Below are 14,548 nucleotides of genomic sequence, written 5' to 3'. Positions count from 1 at the left end.
AGTTATTAGGTATAGCAATGCAGGTGCATTGCTATACCTTATAACCTGTCAGTGCTGCAGACACAAGTTAGTTAGATCATGCACTGCGCATGATCTAACTACCTTGGTAGTGTCTGGTGACCGGGATGTTGTCATGACGACATTGGGTCAGCATGGCAATGATCGGATCCCCGTAATGACGTGGAGGGGGGTCTCCGATCCAAGAGCAGATGGGCTTCTGTCCCTCTGCCTGCTCACAGCATTTAGGGGGTTAAAGTGCCAGGAGAGGTGATGACACTGCTCCTGGCACTAAGTGCCGGATGGCAACTGTCAGAATCAGCTATGTGCACGCAAAATCGCCTGGACGTATCCATACGTCCAAGGTCGGTAAGTACAAGGCCACATGGACAAGTCGAAGGTCATAAAGGGGTTAACATTGCATGCAGTTTCCATTGTGAAATCTGGTGACATATGGATTAACTGTAGAATATGGGAATTTATGGCACAATTTACAATATAAAATTATGAGACGTGAAAAAAAGTGTTCATTCTCAGAAACTTTATTATTAATAGAAATGCTGATCAGGATTTTTTTTTTTTTTTTTTTTCTTTACTTCAACTATGTTATCTCTCAGCATACACAGGCCAGCTTTAAAGTGCACAGCTATGCTTAGCAATGGCAATGATAAGCTATTCTCTCATATCAAACATTGAACTATTATATAGACTACATGTGTGTACTAAAGACATGAAGAAACAAACTTAACAGCACAACCCGCGTACTCGTGTCGGAGAGAACAGATACTGGTTACCAAGTAACCAAAACGTTGCTACTATTCGATCTTATTTCTTTCGACCTCCTCTCTCTTTCAAAGCCAAGTGGATTGTCGCTCCATTCTGCATGTTGTAGTAAGCAAGGGAGTTTGAGTCCTTAATAAAGATACCCTGCAGAACAGTAAAGGAAACAATTATTAAATCTCAGCTAAATGTCAAATACTGTGTACATATGAAAACATAAAAAAAAAAGAAAATAAGACAGTCATTAGCCAAATCCACTCGAAAAGTGACCTTACGTCATACTGAAGCTTCTGCTTCCCAGCTGGCATGCCAGTTGCCTCATGAATTTTAACCTTTATTACAGAGACCTGTAACACAAAAAATATTACAGAAAAGGTGCGTTAACCACAGATCATTTTCTGAAAATTGGTAATGCACACCACATAGCATCAACGCTCCAATCAGTATTAGATTTTACCTGATCGGAAAAAGGCAGAGTGAATGCCAGCACTTGACCGCCCAGCTTCCATTCAGTCTTGTCTTGCATGTTGGGAACCTGTACTTTAACTGTGACAGGACCCTGAGGGGAAAAACATGAGTGAACATTTTGCAACAATGCATTTGCAGAACTCCGCATTTTGCAAATCTTAATAATGTAAAAACCTATATACCTTGTTCCTGCGTAAGAATTCATCTTCTGGAATGAGGGAATCTTCGCTCTTCATTTTCTTGGCAGATGGTTCATCGTCCATTGGTGGAGGAGGATGAGCTGGAGGAAGTGGCGCTGGTGTAGGTAGAGGGGCAACAGGTGGCGCAGAAACAAATGCTGGAATGGGAAGACATTACAAGTAATTTTTAGGGCACCATTGTGCTGTACATGAGAAGGAGTTGCAGATGAAGGTTAAATCCAGTACCTGTATAAATACTGCTTTTGCTTTACATCATTCATTAAAGAGGTTTGCAAAAAAAAATTGTTTTTGCTCGCCCTTTAATTGCCAGATGAGTGGTGGGTATGGATCCTGAAATCCAACCACCTATCGCTAAAATACCTGAGAAGTGCGCAGCTCAGGAGGCAGGAGTGCACAGAAAAATAATACGCAAAAGATTTTTGCAAACATTTACTCTTAACATATAATATAAATGGTGAAAAGCTCATTGCTGAAACCACATCAGACAGAACATACTCACCAGCTGGAACAATCATGTGTGGTGCTCTCTGGGCCATCATTGGGGGTGGATTTGGTGGCATTGGTAACACATTAATTCTAGGTGCGTGCAAAATAGGTGGCATGGGAGCAGCCAACACGGAACCCGGAGGAAGACGGACCACAGATGCCATTGGGGGTCTTTGCATTATAGGAACTGCAGACACCATAGTAGTACGTATAGGCGGTGGCATCTGAAAGGTAGAATCAAATCCATAAATCTGTCACCAGTAGTCATAAAACCAATAAGGACAGATACACTAGGAAATTCTTAAGTACATCTAACACAACTAAACATCTGTTTCTACTACCATAATAGAAAGTATATAAGACAGGTGAGGGAAATATTGCCGCTCCCTTCATTTTAAAGGAGTTTACTTACAGCCAGCCAATGAGAGAAATTCATACCATGCTTATAGCAGGTTTAAAGTTCTAAATGTCACTCAAAATTCTTATATTTTATAGCTTAAATAACAAAACAAGTCCCTGGTTAATATTTCTAGATGAGAGAACATTGTTGCACTCACTGATGGTGGTCGTGACACAGGAGGATTGATCTGCTGGTGAAGGGATACAGGTGGAGGTGGCCTCGGAGCAGAAGTGATTGGTGGTGCAGGACTAGGAATAGTAGGTGCAGAAGAAGGTGGTGGTGGTGGTTGGTTGATTTCATTAGGCTTGCTAGGTCCAATCTTGTCCTTGCCATCTTCCTCTGGTACTAAGCCCTTTGCCTTATGGATAGCTTCAATTTGCTCCTGCAAGGATATATTTGCCTGAGCTGCCTGTTGGGTGCGAGCCATGCTGCCAGAATGCCCGTCCCATGTCACCTAGCAGAAAAAAAAAATAAAAGATTGGATGAGTTGCCAGTAGCCTACAGTTACAAGTGTATCCTGTATGTTTTAGGGGAAAAAAAAAGTATACCTTCTCCTCTGGTTTCTGGATTTCTTCCTCTCCAATCTTTTTACCAATAGCAGTTTCTTCAACACCAAAAATATCAGTACGGCGTTCAGCGAGCTGCTTCAGGCTGCTTTCAATATCCAATCCTGAAAAGAGGATCAAGGTAAGAGATATAAAAGTTTCTTATCATCCACTTTAACAATCAGATTTCATTCCACATCAATAAGAGAATGCTAAAACCAAGGAAAACATTTGGTTTTGGGCTTTATATTAGTATGGTCACTTTTTCATTAACTGCAGTGGTACCCTCAATAACAAGACCCCTAGGAGATCTGTGTGTATAGAGCATAGGTAAACCTTCTCACCTGGGGCATATACTTCATCATCCCCTTGTTTTTCACGAATAGAGCGGTCTCTCTGCTCCAGCCAACGTGGATCCAAAAGGCCAATACGCATGTGCTCCTGCATTTTGCTGGCAGGAATCTTCTCGCCAGTGATTGGCGATACTAGATATTCATCAGATGCAGGAGCAGGCGGCTGAGGCTTTGAAGCTGGAAGCACAGGGAAAATATACAGAACATAAATAAAAGGGACAAGGCTTGAATACTAGATCATTTATAAGCTAAACAAACATGTATATGAACCTTTGGGATCGTAATCCTTGCGAACAATCACTTGGTCTGGAGTTGGAGGTAAAGGAGGAGGCATTGGTGACTCAGGAGGAAGAGGAGCCTTTTGTGCATAATCCTCATCATCAGAACCCTGTAATGAAACAACAAAAACACACATTACATCGGTCAGCGTATAAACTTCACACACACTTTTTTTTAAAAAATAAAGTATATTTTTCACACATTTTGAATGGTGGATTTTTTTGGTGTGGTGTTTTTGAACTGATAGAGAAGCCTATGGGAAAATACCAGTCTTGATCCAGAAGCTGCATCAAATTCATTGAGAATTGTGCACCTCCTAATGAATTTTGTGCTTTTTTGCTCCCTGTGGGTCAAAATCAGAAATTCTACTGCAGTCATAGATTTTAGTAATTTTTTTCTATAATGTACACAGCTTGTGGCATAAATTATAGTGACTACATCGGGGTACGCTAGGCCACGTCCCTATTTTAAGCCCTGTTTACTTTTCAAAATGCTGGTGGAACTGGCATAAAACCGTCAAAAGAACTTTTGCACACCTGTGTGTTACACAAAAGACTTTCAACTTTTTAAAACCATTTTACTAGAGTAATACTCTAAAAGGGTATCTGTCACCAGCTTTTTGCCACCTTATCTGAGAGCAGGATGATGTAGAGACAGAGACCCCGGATTCCACTGCTCATAATGTAGTGTATGCTACCATATATGTTTTCCGATAATATTGCTCTTTGTGTGTACATACCTGAAGTGTGTTTTTATTATTGGGTGTATTTGGTTAATACAAGTAAAATACATCCATAAAAAGGAAGTGAATAATCAAAATAAACAAGATGAAGGCTTACTTCATCCATATCTTGCACTTGCGTATCCTGATCCATCTGAGAAGATTCTTCAGTCTTGCTGTCTTTCACTTCCTCTTCATCATCCGATTCAACCTCCATCTCCACTTCCTCGCTTTCGCCAAACTTCTCGTATCGTTCTTGGATTAAAATACGAGCACCCAGTTCTTCAGGTGATGTGGGAGGAGGAAAGTTACCTATAAAACACAAAGTGAAGTTACTACTATATTTTAGGTTTACAGAGGTAAAGCGGCATCAGCTAGCAGCCTGGGAGAGCGCACATTTTGTATTAACAGCATGACCATGGTCCGAACTGTTAATCTTTAGGAGCAGAACGACCCATGCAAAGCAGAAAGCCAGGAGTGGTGCGCACTCCTGGAGAAGAAAAGTTGAGACAACCGTTTAAAGCCCATAAGCTTGCCTGTAATATTTATTTCCTCTCTTACCTTGTTCATTGGGTTGGAAGTCAACAATCTCCACTACGACAAAATCATGCCAATCTATTTGGGCATAGGCAACACGCTCTCTTTCCTTCTCCTCCTCCTCTTTTTTTCTCTCCCGCTCCTGAAACTTTGCCCACTCTACACGGTAACGAACCTACATAATGTATGATTGCAAAGTGAGAGAATCTTAAGCTGCTATTCATACACAAGAATGCATAAATAGGGTTTCTACAAAGTTAGCAGACTTAAATAAAAATAGATTTTTTTTTTATAAAACAGTTCCATTGATGGGGTTATATCAACTTTTTAAATGGGTAAAATTGCAAAGTGTTTATTAAAAATTCTCTTCGTTTAAGATCAAAGGGACCAGTATCAGCAGTGGCCGGTTTCCTAGACAGAGCGAGTGCTTGCAAGCCATGTGCTATACAGCTAGCAAGCACATCTCTGGAGCTTGATGGATGGATTGCTGGATCCAAACCGGTTCAGTGACCTGCACTCCTTAAATGTTACTAGCAGAGGAAGCTTTGCCTCTGTAGCATTGGAGAGGGCACAGTGCAGACCAGTGGAGCAACCCTGCTGCTGGTTTGTACGGTCAATCTTCAGTAGCCCACCAGTGTTTCTCCCGTCTATGGGCATTGGCTTCACATAGTACCAGCTACTCGCCTGCGCAGAAACTATGTGAAGCCAATGCCCATAGACGGGAGAAACACTGAGGAGGAGCGAAGGGAGATGGAATGTGCAGGTGTGAGATTTCTGGCCGCGCCCCTGACTGCACAGGAACAGAGTGACTATGTAGGAGGAGAAAGATGGGCGTACGCTGCTTCATTATCCTATCTTTCTCCTCCCACATAGTCACTCTGTTCCTGTGCAGTCAGGGGCGCGGCCAGAAATCTCACACCTGCACATTCCATCTCCCTTCGCTCCTCCTCAGTGTTTCTCCCGTCTATGGGCATTGGCTTCACATAGTTTCTGCGCAGGCGAGTAGCTGGTAATTCAGCTCCCAGTGATCTCCGGCGTGCAGAAAAGGTGCACTCCCGACTTCCTACCTCCCCCTCTGCAGAGTAAGCATGTCATTTCTGATGCCCCAGTTTAATAAGATCACTGGGAGCTGAATTACCAGCTACTCGCCTGCGCAGAAACTATGTGAAGCCAATGCCCATAGACGGGAGAAACACTGATGAGGAGCGAAGGGAGATGGAATGTGCAGGTGTGAGATTTCTGGCCGCGCCCCTGACTGCACAGGGACGGAGTGACTATGTGGGAGGAGAAAGATAGGATAATGAAGCGAGGAGGCAGCGTACGCCCCATAACCTGGAAGAACTAATTTACATAAAGTGATAAAAGCTCATTTTTCCACAAGTCATCATTTAGGAGGCATACAGGTAGGACTTTTTTCAGCAGTCTATAACCTATATACCCATATAAATAGGTTAGATTACCCAAATGTGGTGACAGATACCCAAAATTAATAGTTTTCCAATTTTTCACAATGGTCACAAGGGCATTTTAGACTCATACTTGCTGTCCTTTCAGGAAGAGTTTTCAGCAAGGCTCCTTGTTAGCAGAGGCAGAATTACAATGACAGACAACACCTCTATACACATCTGGTAACACAGGATCCACTATTCACAACAAGCGATGTCACAGCTGACCCTGCTCCTCCATCCTTCACAATGACCATACACTCAAAAGATGCTTCAATATAAAAGACAGGGTCGAGGTCTGACCATTGTGGCATATGTGTATGTGATGCTTCATGGGGAAACATCCCCCTCTCCTCCCCCAAAAAAAGCCCCCCTGGCCAGTATGAAAAGCGCAAGATCTCTCCATCTATTTTTTATTTTTTTCCCCTCATAAAATTGTGATCTAGTAAAAAAAAAAAAAAAAATATTGCTAATAATTTTAAAAACACAGATTTAAACAATACGTCATTTTCTGATGAAAGCTTCTTTTTACATAAACGTACTCTTCCATAATCTATTGTCTTCACACACAAATGCTTATTGATACTTCAAAATTTCTGTTCAAGTTTTAAAGTTTTATTTTTGAAGTTACTATAGTGATCTATTTTTTAGCAAGTAATTTATTCTAAACTGAAAGCATGGAAAAAACCTGAAACTGGTGTTTTTTTTACTTACCTGATCTAAAACCTCGGTGGGGTTCTCAGCCTCTCTCTTCAGCTTGGTGATTAATCCCTTTGGAGGAATCAGGATCTGAAACAGACGAATAGGATCACTTACTTAGTGCTATCCAGTGTCAGGGCAGGCGCGCTCACAGAGTCATCTTTATTAATAACTTTGTAATAAAGCCAGTCACTTGCAGAACAGCTAAAAAGACTTGCACAGCTTAGTATGCTTCAGGAAGCAACAGGTTAACAGAAATAATGCAGGGAAACAGATGAACCAGTGTGGATTTTTCCTTAAAAGCCTTTCTTTATCGAGCAAAAATCATAAAAAGAAGTCGCAGCGTCACACTCAACAGTAAGAAAATTGCTAGCAAACTTGTTTCGGTCGTATGACCTTATTCAATGCAGGTAGGACATGTGAATTAGACAGCAAATTATACCATTTCCTGTGAAACACCCGATTAGCAGAACTTATTCTAGGAGAGTAACAGCGTAGAAAAGAAATAACGCACCACTGAAAATACTTATACACTGGTAATAATGCCAAGAAGAATAAAGGGCAACTGTGCTTTCAAATAACTATTCAGAATAAGGTATCATGTGTGTACAATACAGACCAAAAGTTTGGACACACCTTGTCATTTAAAGATTTTTCTGTATTTTCATGACTATGAAAATTGTACATTCACACTGAAGGCATCAAAACTATGAATTAACACATGTGGAATTATATACATAACAAAAAAGTGTGAAACAACTGAAAATATGTCTTATATTCTAGGTTCTTCAAAGTAGCCACCTTTTGCTTTGATGACTGCTTTGCACACTCTTGGCATTCTCTTGATGAGATTCAAGAGGTAGTCACAGGAAATGGTCTTCCAACAATCTTGAAGGATTTCCCTGAGATGCTTAGCACTTGTTGGCCCTTTTGCCTTCACTCTGCGGTCCAGCTCACCCCAAACCATCTGGATTGGGTTCAGGTCTGGTGACTGTGGAAGCCAGGTCATCTGGCGTAGCACCCCATCACGCTCCTTCTTGGTCAAATAGCCCTTACACAGCCTGGAGGTGTGTTTGGGGGTCATTGTCCTGTTGAAAAATAAATGATGGTCCAACTAAACGCAAACCGGATGGAATAGCATGCCACTGCAAGATGCTGTGGTAGCCATGCTGATTCAGTATGCCTTCAATTTTGAATAAATCCCCTACAGTGTCACCAGCAAAGCACCCCCACACCATCACACCTCCTCCTCCATGCTTCACGGTGGGAACCAGGCAGGTAGAGTTCATCCGTTCACCTTTTCTGCGTCACACAAAGACACAGTGGTTGGAACCAAAGATCTCAAATTTGGACTCATCAGACCAAAGCACAGATTTCCACTGGTCTAATGTCCATTCCTTGTGTTCTTTAGCCCAAACAAGTGTCTTCTGCTTGTTCTTAGCAGTGGTTTCCTAGCAGCTATTTTACCATGAAGGCCTGCTGCACAAAGTCTCCTCTTAACAGTTGTTGAAGAGAGGTGTCTGCTGCTAAAACACTGTGTGGCATTGACCTGGTCTCTAATCTGAGCTGCTGTTAACCTGCGATTTCTGAGGCTGGTGACTCGGATAAACTTATCTTCAGAAGCAGAGGTGACTCTTGGTCTTCCTTTCCTGGGGCGGTCCTCATGTGAGCCAGTTTCTTTGTAGCGCTTGATGGTTTTTGCAATTGCACTTGGGGACACTTTCAAAGTTTGCCCAATTTTTCAGACTGACTGACCTTCAATTCTTAAAGTAATGATGGCCACTCGTTTTTCTTTAACTTAAAATTTGTATTATGGCAAGAAAAAAGCAGCTAACAGTCTATTCAGTAGGACTATCAGCTGTGTATCCACCAGACTTCTGCACAATACAACTGATTGTCCCAACCCCATTTATAAGGCAAGAAATCCCACTTATTAAAGCTGACAGGGCACACCTGTGAAGTGAAGACCATTTCCGGTGACTACCTCTTGAAGCTCATCAAGAGAATGCCAAGAGTGTGCAAAGCAGTCAAAGCAAAAGGTGGCTACTTTGAAGAACCTACAATATAAGACATATTTTCAGTTGTTTCACACTTTTTTGTTAAGTATATAATTCCACATGTGTTAATTCATAGTTTTGATGCCTTCAGTGTGAATGAACAATTTTCATAGTCATGAAAATACAGAAAAATCTTTAAATGAGAAGGTGTCCAAACTTTTGGTCTGTACAGTACATGAGGCATAACACCATTTCTGGCCATTGTGTGACTTTTATCCTGCATTCTCACCAGTGATTCCTTTCTCTATGCTCCATCTGTAATTCACTGAGTTGAGGCGAGGAGCAGCAGTGATTTTTCCCCATAGACAGCACAGAGAGGGGGATGCCTGCTCTTCATTCACTTGTTAGCTCACAGACAAGCTGCAGCAACATGGAGGATATTATGCAGCAGAGCCTTTTTTATCTCAACTTCTGATGTGAGATAAAACACTTGCTACAGAGTTCTGTATGATTTTTTTTTCTACCTCTTCCCATCCCCTGCTGCTCATTCTGTCCCTTCATAGAGGGTAATGGGTTGTCACATGCCACCTGGTGGTCTCCTCTGACCATGATGGATTTGAGCTGATTTTTCATCGTGGATGAGCAGAGGGAGGGTAAGAAGTGTCTGATAAGATACATTACAAACGTTGTTATAATCGCTTGTACTTTATTTTATGCAAAGTTTGTTGAAAGTACAGATCCATTCTAGCACCGTTCAACAGTAACAAGAGAAGTGCTACAAAATGAAAGTACTTTGCAACAACCCAAAATCCAGACGCACACGCCACTAAATACCTTGGTGTACTGTTCCACAAGCTTGGTGAAGTAATTGAAAAGACTGTGCTGAGGTCGAAGGAAATCAAACTGGTAATTTCTCTGTTCCTTTTGCATCAGTTGTGTGAGAAACTGGCGACCATTGCGAGCAACAAACTGAGCTGTCAGTTTCACCACATCAAGGTCAAAGGCAGATATAGAAGGTGGATCAGCCACAAACTCAAACTCCGGAGGGGGTTCCTTTGGAATGATGGTCTCTTGGACAACTTGAGCCTGGACCTGGCAAGAAATTAGTCAGAAAATTTAAATATTACTTATCAAATTTTATTACCGCTGCATTTCAAATATTTAATTATTGGAGATTTTGCTTCAGTTTAATTTAAAGGGTTACATTTTTACTTGATTGTTACAGCCATCTCATGTGCATTTGGTGTCAGTAAAAGGGATGTTACAGCTCTGTGAAATTTGTTACCAAAAGTTTAGAATGGTATACACTAAATAGAATACGTCTCGCTCATTGGTCTTTGTATCCTAGCTTCTAACAATGCCACTTCAACATGTAAAGGTTGCAAGAGGTGACCTTAACCGGTTCCCGACCGCCCACTGTAGATAAACGTCGGCGCTTGCCGGGCTCTGTGCAGCGCCGACGTTTAAAAACGGTGGGTGGTCTCGCAGCGCTCAGGACCCCCAGGGTCCTGCAAGCGCTGCGATTCAGGTGCAGAGCGTTAGCTCTGACAGGGAACATCATCGGGACCTGATTAGATCAGGTCCCAGTGATGTTAACCCTTAGCTGTCTTCTATATGCTGTGATCTATAGTGATCGCGGCATATAGGAGACAGCAGGAGGAGAGGGGGTCGTCAACTTACCTCTCCGAAGACCTCCGAGTCCTTCCAGGACCTGGGGTTGCTATGGCAGCTGGAGGTCACATGACCGCCTCCAGCTCTGCCATATATGGTGTCCTGTCTGGCTCAGCTGCAGCTGTAGCCAGACAGGAGACTCTGACTGAAACAGTCAGGGAAGATCTCATGTAATGTAATATATGTCTATTACATTACATGAGATCAGAGATCAGAAAAATAAAAATTAATGTCCCATACAGGGACTAAGAAAAAATGTGAAAAAAAGTAAAAAAAAAGTTTTTAAACTATTAATAAAAAAATCACAAAATAAATAAAAATAAATAAATAAAATATTAAACCAATAAATCCGTATATTTTTACAAAACCAAAAAAAGTACACATATTTGGTATCGCCGCGTCCGAAACAACCCGAGCTATAAAACTGTCACACTAATTAACTCCTTCTGTGCACACCGTAATAAAAATAAATAAAAAACGGAGCAAAAAAATATGCTTTTTCATCATATTGCCAAACAAAAAGTGGAAAAAAATGCGATCAAAAAACAAAATAGAAATAAAAATGGTACCACTGAAAACGTCATCTTGTTACGCAAAAAAAAAGCCGCCATACAGCTCCATCAGCCGAAAAATAAAAAAGTTATAGCGCTCAGAATAAAGCAATGCAAAAAAAATATTTTTTTCTATAAAATAGTTTTATTGTGTAAAAGCGCCAAAACATAAAAAAAATACAGTAAGTGTAGTATCGCTGTAAACGTACTGACCCGAAGAATAACGCTGCCTGATCACTTTTACCACACGCAGAACGGCATAAAAAAAAAACTCAAAAAACAATTCCTGAATTGTTTGTTTTTGTTAATTTTACCTCCCAAAAAACGGAATAGAAAGCGATCAAAAAATGTCACGTCCCCAAAAATGGTACCAATAAAAATGTCAACTCGTCCCGCAAAAAACAAGCCGTCACATGACTCTGTCGGCCGAAATATGGAAAAATTATAGCTCTCAAAATATGGTGATGCAAAAACTAGATTTTGCAAAAAAAGCGTCTCTTAGTGTGTGACAGCTGTCAGTCATAAAAACCCGATATCAATCTGGTATCTCTGTAATCACACCGACCCGAAGAATAAAGTAATCTAATCAGTTATATCACACTAGGAACGGCGTAAAAAATAAATAAAACCAATTCTTCACCTGCTACTGATTTGTTTATTATGTCCCCAAAGATCCCAGTAAGGCTCTGCCCACATTTATCCTGTGCTCTGCGCTGAGCACTTACACCAGAGTTTCCGTGTAAATCTCTGAAATACATGATTCAGCCGGAACCCATGACGGAAGATTCCCTGTAATGAGACAGATATAGGCCACTGTGGACGCCGTCTAGCCTGGGATCCCACGGTGTCATTTGTTTTAGGCGTGCATAAAAGTGCGGTTGGCCACAGTTTTGTGCACTTCTGAAAAAAAGGACACCGCTACACAGAGGCCAGACGGTGTCCAGAGTAACTCTGCTGCCTCATTACAGTGAATGGATCCTGCAGGGGTTTCATCTGAATTACATCACTTGGAAATTTAGATGGAAACCCCGATGTAAGTGCTCAGCCTAGAGCGCCGGATAAATGTTACATAAAATGTTCCCAATAAAAGCTTCAACTCAGTCCTCAAAAAAAGCTAGTCCCCACTCAGGTCCGTCATCTGTTAAAAATATAAGGGACTTCCAAGTTACTGGTAGCAGAAAGGCTCTGGAAAAGCAAAATGACCCTTGCCCCCCAAAAGAAATTCAGAAAATTTTGTGCTCCCAAATCCAAATGCCTATTCTACAATAATTTGTTCTCCAATTGTCAAATAGCACTCCGTCCCCCCCAGATCTCACCGTATGGCTAAGCGGTACGATACAGCCACATATGGGGTATTGACACTTTTAGAAGAAATTGTGTGACACATTTCGGCACCATTTTTACCCATTGCCCTGTGTGAAAATGTAAAATCTGAGGGTAAAACATTTTTTTGTGGTAAAAATATAATTATGATTTTTTCACTGCCCAATGGTATAAATTTAAAAATTAAAAAATGCTCACTACTTCCCTAGATGAATTCCTTGAGAGGTGTAGTTTACAAAATGGGGTCATTTGTGGAGATTTCTGCTGTTTTGGCATGTCAGCGACTCTTCAAATGTGACATGGTGTCTGCTGCCTATCCCAGCCAACATAGCGCTCCTTTCTCTTCCGAACCCTGCCGTACACCAAAGCAGTGGTTTTCCCCCACATATGGGGTATCGGCGTACTCAGGAGAAATTGTACAACAAATTTCATGGTGCAATTTCTCCGGTTATCCTTATGATAATGCAAAATTAGGGGATGAAAAACATTTTTTATGGCAAAAATGTGAAAATTTTATTTTCACGGCTCAATATTATAAACTTCTGTGAAGCAGCTGGGGGTGCAAGGTGCTCACCACACATCTAGATAAGTTCCCTAAGGGGTCTAGTTTCCAAAATGGTGGCACTTGTGGGGGGTTTCCGCTGTTTAGACACATTAGGGGCTCCACAAATGTGACATGGCGTCTGCTAATTATTCAAACAAATTTTACATTCAAAAAGTCAAATGGCGCTCCTTCCCTTTCAAACCCTGCCATGCGCCCAAACAGTAATTTGCCTCCACATATGGGGTATCAGCGTGTTCAGGAGAAATTGCACAACAAATTTCATGGTGCAATTTATCCTATTACCCTTATGATAATGCAAAATTAAAGGATGAAAAACGGTTTTGTGGGAAAAATGTGAAAATTTTATTTTTACAGCTCAATATTATAAACTTCTGTGAAGCACCATGGGGTTCAAGGTGCTCACCACACATCTAGATAAGTTCCCTAAGGGGTCTAGTTTCCAAAATGGTGTCACTTGTGGGGGGTTTCCACTGTTTAGGCACATCAGGAGCTCTCCAAACGCAACATGGCGTCTGCTAATTATTCAGACAAATTTTACATTCAAAAAGTCTAATGGCGCTCCTTCCCTTCCGAACCCTGCAGTGCGCCCAAACAGTGGTTTTCCACCACATATGGGGTATCAGCACGCTCAAGAGAAATAGCACAAAAAAATTTGGGGTCCATTTTTTCCTGTTACCCCTGTGAAAATAAAAAAAATTGGGTCTAAAGTAACATTTTTGTGAAAAAAGTTAAATGTTAATTTTTTTTTTCCACATTCCAAAAATTCCTGTGAAGCACCTGAAGGGTTAATAAAGTTCTTGAATGTGGTTTTGAGCACCTTGAGGGGTGCAGTTTTTAGAATGGTGTCACTTTTGCGTATTTTCTGTCATAAAGACCCCTCAAAGTGACTTCAAATATGATGTGGTCCCTAAAAAAATGTTTTTGTAAATTTTGTTGGAAAAATGAGAAATCGCTGGTCAACTTTTAACCCTTATAGCTCCCTAACAAAAAAAAATTTTGGTTCCAAAATTGTGCTGATGTAAAGTAGACATGTGTGAAATGTTATTTATTAACTATTTTGTGTGACATATCTCTCTGATTTAAGGGCATGAAAATTCAAAGTTTGAAAATTGCAAAATTTTCTAAATTTTCGCCAAATTTCTGATTTTTTCACAAATAAACGCAAGTTATATGGAAGAAATTTTACCACTATCATGAAGTACAATATGTCATGAAAACACAGTCTCAGAATCAGGGGAATACGTTGAAGCGTTCCAGAGTAATTACTTCATAAAGTGACAGTGGTCAGAATTGAAAAAATTGGCCCGGTCACGAAGGCAAAAACAGGCTCTGGCGCGAAGTGGTTAAAGGGGATACCCGGGACTGCGAAAAACAATGAATGTGCCTAAGAAGCCCTAATAGGGAGGAAGTTGCTACTTACCTGCCTGTTGTGCCCGGCGCAGTTCATCCCTGGCGCAGAGCAATCACAGACCGCTCTTGCCAGCGTTTCAGCTGCCTCTGCTGACCTCATGTTGACAGAGCGGCAGGTTCT

At 41.2% G+C, this 14,548-nt stretch overlaps 1 protein-coding gene across 2 annotated transcripts in view; it reads right to left on the bottom strand.

Moving 5' to 3' along the window:
* Positions 1-578: 578 nt before the first annotated feature.
* SF3A1 (splicing factor 3a subunit 1) overlaps positions 579-14,548 on the bottom strand; it is a 38,533-nt gene continuing 24,563 nt past the window's right edge. Inside the window, exons 4-16 of one of the 2 annotated variants that reach the window (XM_073671456.1) lie at positions 9,742-9,999; positions 6,926-7,000; positions 4,791-4,941; positions 4,348-4,541; positions 3,500-3,617; positions 3,221-3,406; positions 2,880-3,001; positions 2,489-2,785; positions 1,945-2,155; positions 1,428-1,582; positions 1,235-1,336; positions 1,053-1,124; positions 579-924 (exon numbers count right to left, since the gene is read on the bottom strand). In XM_073671456.1, coding sequence (XP_073527557.1) covers positions 823-924; positions 1,053-1,124; positions 1,235-1,336; positions 1,428-1,582; positions 1,945-2,155; positions 2,489-2,785; positions 2,880-3,001; positions 3,221-3,406; positions 3,500-3,617; positions 4,348-4,541; positions 4,791-4,941; positions 6,926-7,000; positions 9,742-9,999 — 2,043 coding nt within the window. In that variant the 3' untranslated portion in view covers positions 579-822. The remainder of the gene's footprint in view (positions 925-1,052; positions 1,125-1,234; positions 1,337-1,427; positions 1,583-1,944; positions 2,156-2,488; positions 2,786-2,879; positions 3,002-3,220; positions 3,407-3,499; positions 3,618-4,347; positions 4,542-4,790; positions 4,942-6,925; positions 7,001-9,741; positions 10,000-14,548) is intronic. The other variant, XM_073671447.1, reaches the window with a different exon arrangement.

This window comes from Phyllobates terribilis, unplaced genomic scaffold, assembly GCF_046119375.1.
Source record: "Phyllobates terribilis strain yellow unplaced genomic scaffold, ASM4611937v1 Scaffold_1__5_contigs__length_1240528914, whole genome shotgun sequence".
Taxonomy (NCBI): domain Eukaryota; kingdom Metazoa; phylum Chordata; class Amphibia; order Anura; family Dendrobatidae; genus Phyllobates; species Phyllobates terribilis.
The sequence above is the reverse complement of the archived record's forward strand: the minus strand, read 5'-3'. Positions and strand labels throughout refer to the sequence as shown.